This window comes from Hyla sarda, chromosome 3 (assembly GCF_029499605.1).
Source record: "Hyla sarda isolate aHylSar1 chromosome 3, aHylSar1.hap1, whole genome shotgun sequence".
NCBI lineage: Eukaryota > Metazoa > Chordata > Amphibia > Anura > Hylidae > Hyla > Hyla sarda.
This window is the reverse complement of record NC_079191.1, coordinates 189,009,116-189,030,301: the sequence shown is the minus strand read 5'-3', so window position 1 is coordinate 189,030,301 and position 21,186 is coordinate 189,009,116. Positions and strand designations below refer to the sequence as shown.

At 38.8% G+C, this 21,186-nt stretch overlaps 1 protein-coding gene across 4 annotated transcripts in view; it reads right to left on the bottom strand.

Annotated features, from left to right (window-relative positions):
* Positions 1 to 979: 979 nt before the first annotated feature.
* LOC130361970 (elongin-A-like) overlaps positions 980 to 21,186 on the bottom strand; it is a 159,183-nt gene continuing 138,976 nt past the window's right edge. For all 4 annotated transcript variants that reach the window (XM_056565739.1, XM_056565737.1, XM_056565736.1 and 1 more), the window contains exons 7-11: positions 11,820 to 11,917; positions 11,466 to 11,646; positions 10,116 to 10,239; positions 8,511 to 8,638; positions 980 to 1,299 (exon numbers count right to left, since the gene is read on the bottom strand). In XM_056565739.1, the coding sequence (XP_056421714.1) occupies positions 1,238 to 1,299; positions 8,511 to 8,638; positions 10,116 to 10,239; positions 11,466 to 11,646; positions 11,820 to 11,917 (593 nt within the window). In that variant the 3' untranslated portion in view covers positions 980 to 1,237. The remainder of the gene's footprint in view (positions 1,300 to 8,510; positions 8,639 to 10,115; positions 10,240 to 11,465; positions 11,647 to 11,819; positions 11,918 to 21,186) is intronic.

Genomic DNA, 21,186 nt, shown 5'->3' with positions numbered 1-21,186 from the left:
AAAGGCGTCAAAATACATTAAAAACATTTTTTTGTGAAAGCAGCGACGCCTCCGGGGCTGCTCAATACTATCCTGCGACATAGTTGTCTCTGAGGAACCTTCACCCTCCGTTGAGCCAGCATTGGACATGGCCACACAGGTTCTGGAAAGGTAAGCACTAAAGCAGTGGTCTTCAACCTGCGGACCTAAAGATGTTGCAAAACTACAACTCCCAGCATGCCCGGACAGCCGTTGGCTGTCCGGGCATGCTGGGAATTGTAGTTTTGCAACATCTGGAGGGCTGCAGGTTGAAGACCACTGCACTAAAGTAACCAAAAAAAAACTACTCAAGTTGAAAATAAAATCCATTTCACATGGTGGCTATAAACCCCAAAAAAGAAAATAACTCACATCGCTTGCTGATATACTGCAGGAGGGACTCCGAAATGGCTGCTCTACAGGGTAAAATACGCGTCCTCTGTGGCGGTAAGTTCTGTGTAAAAGGCGCTGTGAACAGCTGATTTCAACATTTCAGCCAAAATTACTAACAACTTGCACCAAATGATAAATTTGGTGCATGTCCACGAAAACCAAAGTGAAAAAAAAAAGGGTAAAAAGAAACTGTCAACAGGCAAAATTGATAAATACCCCCCTGTTTATTGCCAAACTGCCTCTTTATTTCTCAACCAAGTGTCAAAAATGTGAGGCTGTGTTAGTCAGGTGTCACAGCCTGACACACCTACGTGCTTACTCTTACCACTCGGCTGCCTATTGACTGACACACATATCTCTATACATCAGCTCCAGGGAAAGCTGGGGTCCCGTGCAGGAGATCACGGGGTCCCAGCGCTTGTACTGCCTTTGGATAGGGGATATGTATTACTGCATGCTATAACTCCTTTAAAGAAATATGAAACTGAAGGGATGCCCAGCGCACTCTTGAACTGATGCTTCTTTATTATGGAATCAACACAGACATACAGGATGCACAGGTGACGCATTTCGGACGCAGTTATCATTAAACTAAATCTTCAAATTACATTCTTTTTCATTCTTCCACATATTTTTTGTATACAAATCTGGCGTTTGGAAACATGTAATACACAGTTTTAGTAGGTAACTTTATTAGAATACAATATACACCATCATGTACATACACAAAGTGCTATATTTAAGCAATGCATTGAACAAAACAAAAAAAAAAATGCTCTCTTTTAAACTTAATGTTCTCAAACTCCATAATTTAAGGCATGGACATTTATCTTGGTCCTACCCGGTTCTTGAAAGCTCTCATGGATTTTGCCATCATTGGTGCAATTTCTAAAAGAGGAATAAAGATTACAAAGATTTTAACTTTTCCATAAGGGAGCAACAAATATGTAAACATGTTCCCCCCAGTTGATTCTGCGAATGCACTGAATAGAGATACAAATGGCGTGTGACAACTTGATCCTTTATTTTTAAGAGTTGTGCACCTCCACATTTGTGGCTTAAAGTCTAGTATACCCAGGAGTGATTTGTAGGCATTTTTTTATTTTTTATTTTTTTTTACAAAACTAATGTGTGAAAATCGCCCCAGCAATGAAAGTTAAAAGAAATTTTACTACATTGACATTAATTATGTTTTATTTCAGTTTACTGCCTAATGATACTATTATAAAATGCAAGTTGATATAACCAGCTCCTTCAGTATCAGATATCCTTAATAATTTATTGATTTATTGTTAGCAATCTAGTACAATATTTTTTGCTGATTTTTTTTTCTAAATCCATTTGCTCTCACAAAGGGAAAGGATCTTTCATTCTATTTAATTACGCTGCTCATTTGGGCTTCCTAAACAATCTGGTAAGAGGACATATTTTTAGATATATGGCGCATTGCAATGTATTTCTTTTCTCATATTTAGCTTTGGCAAGCTGAGCTGGTGGCTTCCACCTGTCAGGAACAGCTGTTCCTGTGAACTTACACATTACAAGGGGCTGAATCCAGGGGTCTGGATGGTTGTCAGATTACTAATACGAATGTAAGACTAAAACCAAGGTGGCACATGCTGAACATTAGAAGCTGCCACAACAGGCTTGTGCCTATAAATGTGTAGATATTATTAACCCACTATACATTTATAGTGATTTTATACTGTATAATAATCAATTTGGTTATCTTTGCCTATTTAAATTTCGTGCTTAGGCTACGTTCACACAGCAGTTGTCCCCCCATCTAGATTATTTCCGAAATTGCCTACTAAACTGACCATTCTATTAACAGGTGCAAACTGATGGAAACGGGTGCCACTAAATAGCATCCCTTTGCATCAGTTTTTCATACGTTAGTATCCGCTGTCAACAGACTCCTGCAGCCAGGACTACTACTACTCCCAACATGGAACAGACTTCTTTCCATGATGGGAGTAGTAGTTCTCTGGCTGCGGGAGTCTGCAGGTGCCTGGGAGGCTAGATTAGTGCTTGTACTACTACCCCCATCATGCAACAAAGTATGTTACATGTTGGGGGTAGTAGTACAGGGGCTGAGGGATTGATCATACAGAGTCTCACTTCTGAGATCTGATGCGATCAGAAGTTATTAACCAGCGGAGCGGGCAGCAGGCTCCACAACCCTGCGATGTAGACCGTGCGTGTGTTTTACTTTCATTTTTAAATACCCCGCTGGGAGCCCTGAATGGCCGGCACAGAGGGGCCACTCAGGGCTCCCGGTGAGGTATTTGAAAATGAAAGTAAAACACACACACACGATCTACATCGGAGGGTTGCTGAGCCTGCTGCCTGCTCCGCTGGTCAATAACTTCTGATTGCATCGGGTCAGACTCCGTGCAATCAATCCCTCAGCCCCTGTACTACTACCCCAAACATGGAACCGACTCGGTTCCATGATGGGGGTAGTAGTACAAGCATTAATCTAGCCTCCCCAGACTCCCGCAACCAGGAAACTACTACTTCCATCAAGGAAACAAGTCTGTTCCACAATGGGAATAGTAGTAATCCTGCAACACAGCAAGAGTTTGCTGATTTCACTCCTTCTGAGCAAAATGGATATTAAAAACTGGGTGCAAATGGACATTTTATGCTCATCCGTTAGCCATAGACTTCAATGTAAAATTTTTAATATCCGTTTCTATTCCATTATTTTTGACGGGAGAAAAAAAAAATACTGCATGCAACGTCTTAGAGTGGGCCCTCCTTTCCTATTGGGTCCGTGTGCAGTTGCACATAAGGTACGCTCACCCCTCTATTAGGAAATTGTTAAGATACTTTTTTGCAAGTATAGAAAGGCCCAACAGTGTACTGTTACTGGACACTAGGTGGCATGCTATGCACTTTATTAAGAAGCCCAGACTAAGGCAATGCAATTGCACCAGTGAATTTAAAGGTTTAGCTAATACATCCCATTACCGTTATATTTGCTGTAGCATTGCATCTTTGAATTTTTTTTGCCATTATTAAAGGTGTAGTCTTGTAAAGTTATGGCATAGTGTTTCACTGTTTTTTTCCATGCAAAGTGGCTTCCTAGCCAATTACAAGGGTCAGCTGGGTGCACTGTTGTGCAAGGAAAACTAAAAGGGATAAAAATGCTAAACCAGTGCTGTAGCCACTTCATTGTTAGGATAGTGGAGGACTTTAAAGGTCAGATCCCCATAAACATTCATGAGGACATAACCTAAAGGAAAAAGAGCAGCAACTGTTTTAAGTCTCTCAAGCAGAGAAAATTGCCAGAAGGCGTGAAATGGGTGCTGCTGCTCTTTTTTTCTTTTCCCTACACCACTGCTAAACCAATTAGAAAGTAAAGAATATACTTTACTGGCATGGTAAGTGCTGCTACACCTTTTGTAGCACATGTTGTTATTTTTATATGTTCCATTTTGGGGGGGGGGAAAGGTTATTGGGATAACAAAATGTGAATTATCTTACATGGTTTCTATTGCATAATTTATTTTTATTTATTTATTTTTTATTTTAAAAGAACTTGTCATTAGCTTCATGAAGCCCAACCCATGGTCAGCATAAAACAATGAAAGGCTCCTTTATCACAGGGATTCACGACTAAGGCTGGGTTCACACCACGTGTTTGCAATACAGTTCCATATCAGGTTTTAAATGAAAAACGGATTCCTCAAAACTTGATTAAACTGTATCCAAACGTGTGTACAAATTTTAATCCGTATACAGTTAAAAACCGTATACGGTTTGAAAAATGATGTCCGATTGCATCTGTTTTTTAAGAAAAACATTTATACGTTTTAAAATTTTCCTCCATTATGAATAAAGATTCACTTGTTTGATAAAAACTGTGCAAAGTCAAAAACCGTATGGTGAAAACCGTATGGAACCGTATGCACATATCATTCTGTACGGTTCCCATTGACTTCCATGTTAAAAAAAAAAATTATACGTTTCAATATGGTTTTTCATCTGGACCAAAAACCGTGGTAGGCTACGGTTTTGGGTTACAGGAAAAAAAAAATTACAAAACCGTACAAGATGCAAAACGGTTGCAACCAGATGAAGCTTTTGGCATACGGTTTTCAATGGAGAGTCAGCCAATGTATTGGTTTTTCAATACGGTTCCGTACGGTATTCAAATTGAAAACGTATACGGGAACTGTATCGCAAAAACGTGGTGTGAACCCAGCCTAAGACTGGGAGTGTCATTTCAGAAAAACGTTTGTTAAAATTTCAGCCGGGAACAGTACACTGGGCCCAGTTGACAGATCTCTCCCTATTTGGTAATAGAGATCTATAAATCACTGAGGACAGCCCTGTAGCCAGCCAGAGTTATACATATCAATATTTTGAAATGAAAGACTATTTTTTGTTTACTTTTAAATAAACAGCTGAAGTTATTGTATCATTTTCAGTTATTTTCTGCTTTTGGGCTTTTTGGCATGTTTTTTTGACTGCCCTTAAATGGAAAATATGGCAGAGGAAACATTTTCATGTATTTGTGGTTAGGTTCTCACACAATATTTTTGGAAAAAAATTACAGATTGCAAAAAAATATATATAAAAAAAAAATGGAGTGTGAACATAGCCTATATTTTAGATGGATTTAGTTGATAGGCCACCATGTAAAGCTTCATGATGTATGAAACAGGTAAGTGGTGATCAGCTTAATTCTGGCGCCTGGCTTAGAAATGAAAAGGTCTTGTTGAGACAACCCCTGTTAATGTTTCAGGGATTTTTTTTTTATTATTATTTTTAACAATATACTGGTATGCCTATATTTACACACCAGAATATTGTACCAGTGCACAGGCATTTATAAGTTTATATATATAAATGATAAGCCCAAACAGTTATTTATCAGATAAAGCCCCGTGGACCATTGTCCGGTATGGTCTGTGATAATGCTCCCAGCCCTGGGGATGAGGTTATATAGGATTGTGCAGTGTAACACTGAAATAGTCGTCTACTCCACTATTGCTCATGTTTGCCTGTGCATGTCTTTTTCAACAGAGTGAAAATATGTTATGTCTAAAATACAAATCAAAACACAGGATTCTTTATATTCTAGAACCCGGTTAACAGTATTCAGGTAGAAAAATAAACTAAAAGAAATAATAGTATTACTATTTAGCTGAAATAGGACATTACAAAGTGAAATCATTTACCCTCACTAAAATTTTGAATGTAGACAAAGGCAAAGCCTCTCTTCTCTGACAATAACAGTGGTGACTGTTTTTAGGACATGTGCTTTTAAAACTGTGCCCCATTAACCTTGTGAGCCCAGGGCGTTAATCACTAAACATGTTCTTTTATGTCTTTTGATACAACTGGTTGATTTATGTTTGATTTTTGAATGTCAACCAAAATTAATACATTTCAATAAACAGCCATGATTTTGTGCTTAAAGGGGTACTCTGCTCCTAGCATCTTATCCCCTATCCAAAAGGATAGGGGATAAGATGTCTGATGGCGGGGGTCCCACCACTGGGGACCCCCGGGATCTCTGCTGCAGTACCCCGCTATCATTACTGCACAGAGAAAACTCGCTCTGTGCGTAATTACCGACGATACGGGGGTCGGAGCATCCTGACGTCACGGCTCCGCCGCCTTGTGACATCACGGCCCACCTCCTTAATGCAAGTCTATGGGAGGGGCATGGCGGTCACCCCGCCCCCTCCCATATAATTTTAGTGAGGGGCGGGCCATGACATAAGGCGGCGGAGCCGTGACATCACGATGCTCCGGCCCCTGTCATTACACACAGAGTGAGTTTACTCTGTGCAGTAATGATCGCAGGATGCTACAGAGGAGATTTCGGGGGTCCCCAGCAGCGGGACCCCCGCGATCAGACATCTTATCCCCTATGCTTTGGAGAGGGGATAGGATGCTAGGAGCGGAGTACCCCTTTAAAACCTATGATTCACATGTATTATATTGTAAAATTTCAGTGAAGAATCTGACAGTTCAGTCACATCAACACCTTGTTATATCACCATTATAACCTCAATTAAAATATCCCTCTTCCAGAATTGTCTGACCTTGCAACTGTTCTGTTATAATATTTTGCAGCTTATATAGTATTTGTAGTGCTTAGCTATATTTGGAAGCATGCTTCACTGGTTATATGTTAAGAGGGATGTGCAGTCAACAATATTAATGATGTAAAATGTAACCAAAAAAAATTGCATAAAATAGAAAATGCTATAATACATATACACACATTATGATGACTTTTTTTGGATTTGGGATGTACAACTCCTAAAAGTACATATTCGGATAATAAACTACATATCCAGTATGTGAAAAGTTCACTATAAAGGAAGCCAACTAATATTAAAGCATTACTGACATTAGTAAGAAAATAAAAAAAATAAATGCTTATATGGGTGTACTCATTTAGCATAAGACCTGTATGCATAATGTGCATGTGCTAGTATGTAAAATACCTTTTGATCTATGTATTACTGTGATCGGTGTTTCTGAATTTATCTGAGAGGCTGGGGGAGTTTCCCCTGGAGTATGATGAGCTCCTCTCCTCCCCCCTTTCCCTCCCCTGCCATGAGGTATGCACAAATATTTTCTACCTAAATGCATGCTCTATACAACTCTAATGCAGCTACGTTAAACTATATGGTGCAAGGACAGAAGAAAACTGTATTTTGTGCCAAAAATTTTAAAGATTTTTTAATTTTCATAGCTTTGTAAACAAAGTGCATGTTTTTTTTATAACCATAAAGCAGCCATGTGTAACCTATATGGGGCAAATACACAAGAAATAAGTTAAAAAAAGGACCGAAGAGAAACCATTTTGCATATAAATAATAGTTTAGCACCTTGTATTGCTTGTCACTCTGCATGTAAATGCTTCTTTTCTTAAAGACTGCAAGCTGTCTGGATCTTTTCTGTGCTCGGAGGCAGAGAATGGAGATATTTTGGTCCTTTTCTTTGATGGACCAAAAATGCTGGATTTGCTGGGTTTGTTTGCAGAATTAAAAAGATAAAGACCCCTAGTGGCCATTTTTTTAACCCCTTTTTCACATTAAACCCTTTTTTCACATCTTTAGTAATCACATTTTTTTTTATGAAGTATATAAGGAAAATGATTAGTTTTTTTTAAAGGAATTCTAAAAATGGAAGAAAGTTGTTTTAATGACAGTAACGCTTTAGGCCAATTCAATAGTATGATACAGGAAGTACTTTTTGTAAAATACCTATACTAATCCAACACTTGAGAAAATAATTGCGTATAAATCAGCACAATGGTAGGTTTTATGACATTTACATTAACAAACTGTATATTTCAGATTCTCCTCAACAACTTTTAGGATCTTCCCACATTTGCATTGTAGCTTCTTTACAAGGTAACCTACACTACTATTAAAGGGGTATTCTGCCCCTAGACATCTTATCCCCTATCCAAAGGTTAGGGGATAAGATGTCAGATCGCCGGGGTCCCGCTGCTGGAGACCCCGGGGATCACTGCTTCAGCACCCCGCTATCATTACTGCGCAGAGCGAGTTCGCTCTGTGCGTAATGACGGGCAATACAGGGGCCGGAGCATCGTTACGTCACGGCTCCGCCCCTCCTGATTTTATGGCCCACCCCCCGTCAATACAAGTCTATGGGAAGGGGGCGTAGCGGTTGCCAAGCCCCCTGCCATAGACTTGCATTGAGGGGACGGGCCGTGATGTCATGAGGGGCGGAGCCATGAAGTCACGCTGCTCCGGCCCCTGTATCGCCCGTCATTACGCACAGAGCGAACTCGCTCTGTGCAGTAATGATGGCGGGGTGCCGCAGCGACAATCCCCGGGGTCCCCAGCAGCGGGACTGCGGCGATCTAACATCTTATCCCCTATCCTTTGGATAGGGGATAAGATGCCAGGGGCGGAGTACCCCTTTAAGGATTAGAGTTGTAAATCGATGGGGTCTTTTGGTGTACCATATTACAACCGAACGGGAGACTGAAGCACTAAATGGAGTTTCCAGAAGACATATGAGAAAAGTATAAGGTTCTTTTGAGGTCGTTTTTTTGGACATAATATAGCTGAAATGGTGGGAACAGTTATACGTACTCTTGATAGTTTTTTTTGGATCTTGACTTTGGCCAAACTGGCTACTACCCATGGGTGAATAAGTATTCTGGTGTACATTGGAATTCTGAGCTGCGCCACTGCTCTCCTTTGTTTCTATCTTTTGCAACCTACAATAGCATAATAGGAGAAAAAAAATTGTTAAAAAAAAAAAAACTTCTTGTAATAATCAGGCAAAAGATTATAATATACTGTTGTCTTTATCAATAGTACCATATTCCAAACATTAAATGTTTAACTATAGAGGATTTCTAGCTACAAGTGGCCTTCTATTTGCTCATAAATTGTACAACAATGTGGAACTGTGCGATGATTTTAACTATCTTTGAGAATTAATTTTATAAGCTTTAATGTTGTTTATGAAAATAGGTGAATTCTTAATTAAGAAAAAAAGCAATAGAGAGGTAGGGACAGATGTAGAATAAGATATTTTTTAAATGTATTATCAATTAGTGGGGAATCTATAAAACAAAGGCTTTAAAAAATGTAATGTGCGTCACCAGGCAGGAAAAAGTGAATGACAGCAACAGGCAGTGACAGAATTTCCTAGCATTTCCAAGATCGTGTTTCAATCTATAGTTACACAGCCAAAATAGTTTATTAGCTTCAGGTACACTAAACAGCCACACTTGTGACTGTACTGCCTGCTGGGGGAAGACCATTGCTCATTGAAAAGGTCTGATAAATTATTGAATAGAGAAATTCTGTGTCTTAGGAGTGAAATCCAAACTATTCTATACCATCAGGAGTGGTACAAATTAAAGACACCAATGTACAGTACATAGTAATAATTACAATAATACTGTGCTACATTTTATCATTATTAGCATTGAGAGTAGTAGATTTACACTATTTTTGTTTATATAGTGCCAACAAATTCCGTAGCACTGGACATAGATTATTTTCACTCACATTGTCCCTGTCCTTATTAGGGCTCACAATCTAAAATACAAATCCTCCTATAAGGCCTTGTTCACGTGTGTCTGAGACTCTTTGGGGCCTCCCTCACAGATTCTGTTCAAAGCCGAAAAACAGAGCCTGATAATCCACTGTTTAACAGACACCAATAGATGCCATTGACTTTTGTTTGGGTCTGTTGGATTTCATTCTGGTGTCTGTTAATTAAACAGGGTCTGACAGCAAAAAAAAATCCCACTTGCTGCATCTGCTCAGGTTCCAATGTTTAAAACAGATGCTGTGATGAAGCACCCGTAAGAGTGTTCCGACACAAAAGCAACCTTAGCCTAGGTATGCTTTCTTTGTGTCTTATGCAGTTGAGTAAAACTAAATATACAAAGTTAATGCAGGAACATTTATATAATTTAATATAAGCCCCATTGGGTAGAATAAATTTTTCAAAATAACACTGAAGCGTTGCATTAAACAGAATGCAAACATTCAACAAGCCTCTAGATTACCACAACACATAATATTCACACTCAAGGTGTTTATGCCTCATACAGCTAGAATGTAAATATGCTTGGTCCTCTATTTTTAACAGCGCGCTATACAGCTTGCTAGAGATCAACAATTTCATTCTAAAAAGAAAAATCCCTCAACTTCTTTGCCTTACAACTTTTTACTTACTTGTATTTGTCTAATGGGTGAGGTTGTAAAACAGACCCTGCAGTTCCATAAATTTCCTGCTGCCGACGAATGTTTCGTGGAGGTTTGGCAGCACCATGGATGTAAGCGAGTTTTACTTGCCGACCTGTAAACATTGTACAGAGGTTCAAGTTTTATGTATCACACATACAAAGCTAAACATGATCATTCTGATGGGAATTTAACTGCCTTTCTAGTGTGCCAATAAAGCAACCATCATAAATAATAGCAGTCAGGGGTGATAGGACGCAGGCCAGCTGCACTCCTGAGGAGATCGGACACAATCAGGTGAGCATAAAGTTGTTGTTTTTTTTATGGCTATCTAATTACCTACATACCTTGCTAACTACCTACCTACGTACATATCCAGCCAACATACATGGCTGCCTAACTACCTGGCTATCTACCTACCTACCAACGTACCAAGCTGCAGAACTACCTACATAGCCGACTACCTAGTTACATGGCTACAGAACTACCTACCTACATACCTGGCTAAAGTCCGGGCCTATAGATGGAAAGATTGTATAGAGGAGGGGAGAGCACTGGAAAACTGCAGAGTCTAACATGTTTGTCCTTCAAATGTTAAAAGATCGACATGGTGGTCTGATCCGGACAGAGAAGAAAAAGAAAGAGGATCCTGCCTATCAGAAGAGTACGTAATTGTGAATCCCTAGTTGTAACTGTAATCACTTATATAGCATACAGATCCTATGTACAGCGGGTGTCAACCTCTATATGGTCCTGTATATAATCACATATGGTATACAGATCCTGTGTACATCTGCTATCTACCTCTATACATCTCATCACTTATATACAGTATACCGATCTGTGTACAGTTGATATATACCAATACAGCATATGGCCACTATAAGGGGGATACTGGTCCGTGTTTAGTGGTTTTATTCAGTAAATTATGGTGGTATTATCCAGTTATTGTGTGGGGGGGCTCTTGCTTTATTTGGTCTGGGGGCCCTGAGTGTTGTCAGTCTGCGCCTAATACCAGTAATACAGGCCTACCAAAAATTAAATTCTTCTGTCCAAATTCTCGCAGGTATTTTTGTGTAGCTGGAAACACTACATACAATTTACATTTTAATAAGCCTTTTTATAATACTTTGTTTGTTCAAAGAAATGTTATGTTCTGGCTCTTAAACTTACAGACAGCTGCTAAAACTTAAGAGGAATATGTATGTGTCCAGCATTTGAAAGGCATTGACTTCTTCTCTATTTGGTTAATAACATGCATTAGTTGCCAGTAAAATCGAAAAGTGTGCTTCTGCAAAACAGCTTCTACACATAATGTTCCAAAATAGCCAAAAGACAAACCTTTCGGTTTCCCAGAATGTGCAGAACTGATATTTTGTGTTATCTTCCTTAACTTTTCCTCTCTTTCATTATAAAGCCTTAAGTACATTTCACGCCAAGATTCATACTCTAAGAGCCGGTGCCCTTTAAAGTCTCTTTCACAGTGCTTCTTCCACAAATTCCCAGAGTCTTCTGTAAAAACCTTTTTATAAAACATAATACAAAAATGGGGATTTATAGGTGTATAGGAAAAGGTAGTACAATAGGAATGAATGAAGAAACTACTGTAAATCACAGCCAAATATGGCAACAGAACAGCAATTCTGCTTGTGTGCATATCTAGCTTCATGGATATTTGCTAGAAAATGTACATACTGGATTACATTCTTCTATTCGATTCAACTGCTCAGGAGTACAGCGATCCAGTACTGGCTTCAGGATTTCAAATGGTACACCACCAACCTCTTGAATGGCTGCAAAGGTAGCAAAAAGAAAGTTCTTTACCATTTGTGATATTTGTAAGTGAATTTCAACATAACCACTACTACCATAGTAAACCTGAACCATTACTTCAATAACAGTTTTGGGGTTAAATTGCCAATTTTAATTTTTTTAATCAGATGACTACAACTATCATAGGAAAAGCCAGGTGAAATGCTAAGGATTTATCCATTGGAATTCACGGATACCACAGGATCATCCAAGTGTCTGATTCACAGCCCCTGGTCAAACAAATAATCAAACAATTCTAGAAGAGCCTGTAACTCCATTGTCCAAGCTTAGGCAAGGTTCACAATGCATTAAAAGGGGCTATCCAGCAAAAGAAAATAAAAAAATATATATTTAAAAGCACAAATATGCACAGACTGTGTGAGAACATAAAAACCCTTTACCTACCTCCTTCAGAGCCTCGTCATAATATCTGGTCTTCCATAACCTTTGCTTCCAGGTAGTCAGGGCACTGTTAGAATTATGAGTGTTCCACATCCACACATTTATCTTGTGTAGGATGTCATTGTGGTACTTGTGACCGTCTGCAGGCATCCTCCATTGCATGCATATTATGCTGGGGATCACCCATTGCAACAGACCACAAGTGTAGGACCTCCACCCCAGTATAGGTGCCAACTGCACTTGGGGTTGAGCACCTCCTGCCATTTCAGACCACGTCAATGTAATTGTTCACTGTGATAACAAGGCTGCAGAGAAGCAAGGGAGGTAAGTATGCTTTTTTATGTTCCCACATTATGTTTGTGCAACTGAACAGATCTCGATGCATGCAATAAATGGATCTTTAGAATCAGGGCTGGTTTTAGACTAAGTGTGGCCCTGAGCAAAATTAAAAGTGGGGCCCCAAAATGCTCAAATAGAGTGACAACGCCGCAATCACATACTATGTTCTGTGGTCAGTCACTATAAGAAGACAACTATTATGAATACCATTAAAAGGCCCCAATATTACCACCATACAAGAACACTACAATACAATAAACAGTGAATAAATGATACCATATCATTGTTACTGAATAAAATACCTATACCAAGATCAACATTACCCCATATAGTGACCAAATAGTTGTATATACCAACTCAACACAGGAGGTGTATACCAAGAGATTACAGCACAGTTCTATTCAGTGATTTCATTTCTGATCATTCCCCTTTTCTTCTCCATCTGGCAAAAAACTGCAATGATTACTTCATCCAGCTTTTATCTTTGCAGAATTTACCAGACAAACATTTTAGGCTCTGCACTTCATCTGCATTCTCATCACCTTTTCCTAACCTACACAAATTTCTTACCCACAAAAATCCTAAAATGGCAATATATAAGATTCAGTTTACCATACTCACCTGCTATCTCCAACAACTGCTTTGCTTATTGTCCCAGTCCCTGCTTGTCATAGCTACTCCTGGTTTGCCTTTTGGGATTGCCTGTTTAGTAGGCAACTTACTACAAGGGTGACATCACTATAGACCAGGAAGTAGCAGTGATGAGCAGGGAATGGGAGTGTAAACATGTCAACTTTGGGGGATTGAGAGAGAGGAGTATCACTTGCTATATATTATAAAGTAGCGGGGGGGGGGGGGGGGGAATGAAAAATTTGTATGCCTGGACAACCTCTTTAAGTAGGTATGTCTTCCATTAGAATCCAAGAAGGAAAAGGAAATCCAGCTCCCCCGAAAAATATAGAATAACGGTATAAAAACACAAAAAACGTATTTCATCCGTTAAAAATCAATGAGATAGTGAGAATTAAAAGCATAGATGAAACACCGACGCATTTCGAACCATATGGTTCTTAGTCATGGCACATCAAAAAGCCACATCTAAGCTCCTTATATACTGTGTAAGAAGTGAGAGATTCACATGCCTGCAGGTTGGGAATGCCCACTGACAGCAGGTGTTCAATAATAAGAAAAGAGGAGGACTGAACTGACGTCTATGTGTTAACCCTATACGGATAGGTAAATACTGTTAACTTGAAAAAGACCATCATATGCATGTAAAACAAACAATAGATGTATAGCAATAAGAATGTTATATAGACCAAAAGTTCACAGATATTATAAAAGACATATGAATAGAACCACTGGCAAAAACGGAAGGATTTTGTATTATCTTATAATGTAACCAATGGTAACATATCTGCAGTAATAAAATCGCATTGTGTAAATAATAAACAATGGCAAACAGTTAATGTTCATGTATGCCATCAAACCTATATTATAATATAGTATGCAGCAGTGGGTATATGACTGGAATACACGTGCGTCATTACATTGATCTAAATGCACTGTGTGAATGGTGTTTAATAACATTGAGTACCCGATATAAACTAAAATCCCCTGCATATCATGCAGAGGAGCTGAGCATATGCATAAATAGCTCCATATTGTGAAGATTGAATTCAACTGCACGTAGTGAAAGAAAGTGCTACATTGAATAATAAGCGAATACATAGTAATAATATAATAATATAATGTTATGTATATTAAAGAATTTTGCATATCATGTAGCACATACTAGATATGCCTATCGTAAAACTACTATGGAGAAGATGTATCCATATGTCTGAGCAATTGTATATATGTAATCACAGTGTGAACAGCAATGGATCCCAGTCACATGGCAAGTATCTATGTTTATACAAATTTTAGTGCGAATACTACCCAACACTGCATACAGCAGAATATAACAGGTGTGTGGTGTTAGATAAATTCATTCATAAATTGTAACACCACACACCTGATATATTCTGCTGTATGTAAACTATGTAATCTGCAATATATAGGCAGCACCACTAGGAAACTAAAACGCTGTATCTATGAACATGTACATGCATCTATGTCAAATACTAAAAATGTCAGGATTATCCAAACATATTGCAGAGATGCACCATATCTGTCATGGGCATTGAGAGGGTTTTTAAACCTTTAAGAGGAGGAGACTGGCAACGCAAGGTTAATATGCGTGAAGCCTTTTGGATCTTGAGACTGAAATCACGCTTTCTGCTAGGTCTGAACTATCGTCATGACCTCAATTACATCTACTGATTGAGACTACAAAGATAGCGTTTTTTTTCTCATGTTTTGTGTACTGGGATTTTTTCTATTATCTAACATGTGGCATGACATACAGGTGTTCTTTTGAACACATTGTATTACATAAATCATTACAGGTGGATAATCTGTTACTACTACACAGTATAAATTATAGACATGTGCAATTCGGTTCGGCACGAATGTCAAATTTACCGAATTTTGCCGTTTTTGTGCATTCGGGCCATTCCGAATGTACAAATTTTTTTGGGAATATTTCCGAATAGCAACGATAAAACAAATAGCAACATAACGAATGCATTCGTTATTCTCCAAATGCATTCGGTAAAAAAACAAATGCATTAGTTATCCGAAAACAAATGCATTAATCATTTACCGAATGCATGCGGTAGAAAAACGAAAGTAAAGAATTCTTTCTAATTTTTATTGTTCCTTGCGCTACACTGTTTCTGACTGTTAGTTACTGTTTTACTCTTACTAGGGTGCCTCCAGCTGTTGCAAAACTACAACACCCACCCAGCATGCGGCTGTCTGGGCATGCTGGGAGTTGTAGTTTTGCAACAGCTGGAGGCACACTTTGGCAAACACAGCATTCGCGCAATGCTTTTTAATTCATTTTCAAATTCCGCTGGCCTTTGTCAGAAATGGGTTACCAGGTCAATGACATGCATAGTAATTGCCGTGGGAACATTTTTCATTCATAAAACTGCCGGCTTAATTGCATAATTGCCGTGTAGAATGCTTAGGACACCAAACATTCTACACTGCAATTATCCAATTAAGTCTGCGGTTTTATGAATGAAAAATGTTCCCACGACAATTACTATGCATGTCATTGACCTCAATCACCCGACGATCAAACACAATCATTCATACAGCATTCATTCATCCAACATTACATTATGTATTAATAAATTATTAATACATAAAGAAATGTTGAATGAATGAGTAAATGAATGAATGAATGAATGAATGCTGTATGAATGATGAACATGATGTTATACATAAATCACCCGACAATCAAAACACATCAAACTGTTCCAAAACTACAACACCCAGACAGACTTAATTGGATAATTGCCGTGTAGAACGCTTAGGACACCAAACATTCTACACTGCAATTACCCAATTAAGTCTGCAGTTTTATGAATGAAAAATGTTCCCACGGCAATTACTATGCATGTTATTGACCTGGTAACCCATTTCTGACAAAAGCCAGCAGAATTTCAAAATTAATTAAAAAGCATTACGCGAATGCGTGTGTTTGCCAAAGTGTGCCTCCAGCTGTTGCAAAACTACAACTCCCAGCATGCCCAGACAACCGCATGCTGGGTGGGTATTGTAGTTTTGCAACAGTTTGATCGATGCGTTTGATGGTCGGGTGATTTATGTATAACATCATGTTATACATAAATCACCCGACAATCAAACACATCGATCAAACACATCAATCATTCATACAGCATTCCTTCATTCATTTACTCATTCATTCAACATTACATTATGTATTAATATAAGTCACATTAAATCATATTGTCTTACCTGTCTTCCAATGTTCCGATCTCTGCGGCTGCCCTCTTTTCCTGCACATACTCTCGATAATGGTCCCTTGCTTAAAAAAGATCAAACTCACCAGAATACGAATGTATCCGAAAAAAAAATTAAACCCAGACACCCGAATACCGAATGTATACGAAAAAATGAGCCCCCCCGGACACCCGAATACCGAATGTATCCGAAAAAAAATGAAACCTGGACACCCGAATAACGAATGTATCTGAAAATCAAAACTGAAAATATTACTGAACCGAAAATTTTATAAAAAACGAAACGAAGAAAATGAAAATTTTTCTTCTGCACATGTCTAATAAATTAGTTACGGGTCTTTGCTCATCATGATTTTTTGAATACAATTATTATAACTTACAATGCAATATGTTATGAAGTCTCACATTGTCATAATTCTTAGACTTACTTTTCTGCTCTTTGAATAGATTGTAATATATACTCCATTCTTTACCCACAGATAAAACTTTTTGGCATAATTTCGAAAAGTTTTTGGTTATTGTTCACACAGTAAAAGTGCATTAATGTGGCAGTCTGTTTGACTTTCCATTACTCAGTGGGAAACTTTTGCCATTCATTCATCGCAGCTGCACTGATACAAAAGGCATGTGGGTGTGTCTGCCAGCACACAAAGTATCCACCAGTGTTGGGTAGTATTCACACTAAAATTTGTATAAACATAGAGGCCCTCATTTACTAAGAAAATCGGGTTGTAAGTCTATGTTGCTTTCTTACCCGACTGCTTTTTTCCCCTGGTATTTATTATTATGTCGCATCCTGTTTGTTGCACGTGGGTTTTGTAGGTTTTGGTTTCCAACTCCTCTGAGCTGTCGGGAAAAAATCCACAACAATTCAACAAATTCGGGTTGGAAACCTTAATAAATACGTGGGAAAGCTCAGAAATGTCGGGTAACGCCCCTTTTTCGGGTTTGGGAGAATCCACATCGGGTCCGTCGGGAAAAAATATCGCATAGTGTCGCAGACTGGCGCACGATGTCTGCGACATGGCGCAGACAAAGATGCGCCAAAAAAACCCGACAAAAGAGGTCGGGTTTAGAATAGTAAATGAGGGCCAGATACTTGCCATGTGACTGGGATCCATTGCTGTTCACACTGTGATTACATATATACACAATTGCTCAAACATATGGATACATCTTCTCCATAGTAGTTTTACGATAGGCATATCTAGTATGTGCTATATGAAATGCAAAATTCTTTAATATATATAACATATTATATCATTACTATGTATTCATTTATTATTCATTCAATGTAGCACTTTTTCACTACGTGCAGTTGAATTCAATCTTCACAATATGGAGCTATTTATGCATATGCTCAGCTCCTCTGCATGATATGCAGGGGATTTTAGTTTATATCGGGTACTCAATGTTATTAAACACCATTCACACAGTGCATTTAGATCAATGTAATGACGCACGTGTATTCCAGTCATATACCCACTGCTGCATACTATATTATAATAAAGGTCTGATGGCATACATGAACATTTACTGTTTGCCATTGTTTATTATTTACACAATGCGATTTTATTACTGCGGTTATATTACCATTGGTTACATTATAAGAGAATACAAAATCCTTCCGTTTTTGCCAGTGGTTCTATTCATATGTCTTTTATAATATCTGTGAACTTTTGGTCTATATAACATTATGTTATTGCTATACATCCATTGTTTGTTTTACATGCATATGATGGTCTTTTTCAAGTTAACAGTATTTACCTATCCGTATAGGGTTAACACATAGACGTCAGTTCAGTCCTCCTCTTTTCTTATTATTGAACACCTGCTGTCAGTGGGCATTCCCAACCTGCAGGCATGTGAATCTCTCACTTCTTACACAGTATATAAGGAGCTTAATGTGGCTTTTTGATGTGCCATGACTAAGAACCATATGGTTCGAAACGTGTCGGCGTTTCATCTATGATTTTAATTCTCACCATCTCATTGATTTTTAAAGGATGAAATAAATTTTTGTGTTTTTATACCGTTATTCTATATTTTTCGGGGGAGCTGGATTTCCTTTTCCTTCTTGGATTCTATTGCAACTGGCTACATGGCTTGACCTGCTTCCGTGCTCCTCCACCAACTACCCTTCCAGTGGCTACTTCTACAGGGCGGTGAGCTGGTCTACTTTTTCTTTACATATTTTATGTCTTCCATTAGGTTAATTTAGCCCCTGATAAGTAAATACCCCCATTAAGTAGGCAGTTACCCCAAGTAGATAGGGCTCCTCATTAAAGGAGAAGTCCCATTGGAAAAAAAAACTTCTAAAAATGTCCAGGCTGCCTTAAAATAAAGAGGACTCACCTGCCTCCGCTTCCCCACTGTCCTTATATCTTGCTCCTCCGCTGGCATCTTTTTCGTAGTCCAGCTGGTGTCAGTGTTTCCCGTCTCAGCCGGCAAAAGCCTGAGAAAGTCACAGCATTGGTTTCTGAGGCTCAGTGCATCATACTGCCACTCAGCCTAGGCAGGACATTGCTGCGGCTAGCGATTTGCTGACCAGCAGCATGAAGAGCTTACAACAGCTGGATCAGGAAGATGATGCTGGCGGAGGAGAAGAGAAAGACACCAGGAAACAGGGGGAACAGAGGCAGGCGAGTCCTCTTCATTGGTTAATTGTTAGGCAGTCAAGCATTATAGAATTATTTTTCCAATGGGACTTCTGCTTTAAATAGGTCTGTCCCCAGTAGGGAAGCAGGTAAATTAAGATGAACCCCCCCCCCAGGGAGCAAGTTAGGTCTCCCGGAGGTAGATAATCTCCCCTCCCCATGCAAAAATGCCATCATATATGCCAAAATAACGAAAAATTACCTTTTCCAGCTGAGATTTCTCTTTTTGCCTCCTCCGTTCTGGTGGAGTTGAGAGTAATGAGTGATATCATAATGTACACTTCAACACACTTGCGTCCCTTGCGCCACCTGGCTTCTTATAGTCCACAGGCATATACAGTGGGGATTAAAAGTTTGGGCACACCAGGTAAAAATTTTTATTAATGTGCATAAAGAAGCCAAGGAAAGATGTAAAAATCTCAAAAAGGCATCAAATTACAGATTACACATTCTTATAATATGTCATCAACAAAAGTTAGATTTTATTTCAATCATTTACACCTTCAAAATAACAGAAAACAAAAAAAAATGGCGTCTGCAAAAGTTTGGGCACCCTGCAGAGTTAATATCTTGTACTGCCCCCTTTGGCAAGTATCACAGCTTGAAAACGCTTTTAGCAGCTGGCAAAGAGTCATTCAATTCTTGTTTGAGGTATCTTGAGGTATCTTGTTTGAGGTATCTTAAGGTCGATCCATAGATTTTCAATAATGTTGAGGTCAGGAGATTGTGAAGGCCATGGCAAAACCTTTAGTTTACACCTCTTGATGTTATCCCCTGTGGATATCGAGGTGTGTTTAGGATCATTATCCATTTGTAGAAGCCATCCTCTCTAACTTCAGCTTTTTCACAGATGGCATCAAGTTAGCATCCAAAATTTGCTGAAATTTTATTGAATCAATTTTTCCTTCCACTCGTGAGATGTTCCCTGTGCCACTGGCTGCAATGCAACCCCAAAGCATGATTGATCCACCCTCATGCTTAAAAGTTGGACAGAGGTTATTTTAATTAAATGCTGTTCCCCTTCTCCAAATGTACCTTTGCCCATTCCGGACAAAAAGTTCAATTTTAACCTCATCGGTCCACAGAACTTGTTTCCAAAATGCATCAGGCTTGTATATATGTGCATTTGCAAAGTTCAAATGCTGATTTTTGTGGTGAGGACGTAGAAGAACTTTTCTTCTGATGACTCTTCCATGAAGACCATGTTTGTACAAGTATCTCTTTATAGTGGAATAGTGTACCACAACTCCAGTGTCTGCCAGATATTTCTGGAGGGACTGAGCAGTCAAACGTGGGTTTTGAATTGTTCTTCTCACAACCCTGCGAGCTGTTCTTTCCTGATATTTTTCTTGGTCTCCCAGGTCTTGCTTTAACTTCCGCTGTTCCTGATGACTGCCATTTCTTAATTACATTCCGAACAGAGGATATTGACATCTGAAAACGTTTTTCTATCTTCTCATAGCCTTTTCCAGCTTTGTGAGCATCAACTAATTTTCAGTTTCAGATTTCAAGACAACTGCTTAGAAGCACCCATGGTGCTGATTGTTGGGGCAATGTCAGATGAGTCTGGGCATTCAAAACCTTTGAAATGGACATCACCTGGTCTTCCCAGATGATGATTGAGAACAATCCATGACACTGGCAGGTCTCAGCTTTGCAAAGGGGGCAGTGCATGCTAGAAATTCTGCAGGGTGCCCAAACTTTTGCAGATGCCATTTTTTTGTTTTCTGTTATTTTGAAAGTGTAAATGATGGAAAGAAAATCTAACTTTTGTTGACATATTATAAGAATGTTTTTTCCATCTTTCCTTTGCTTCTTTATGCACATTAATAACATTTTTTTACCTGGGGTGCCCAAACTTTTGATCCCCACTGTAGCTGACTGTGGTCTGTAAGAATTTAGTGATGGGGGGAAAAAAAACTCATGGTTTCATCATAAATTTTATCTGTACGAGATGCAAATACTAGATAATGG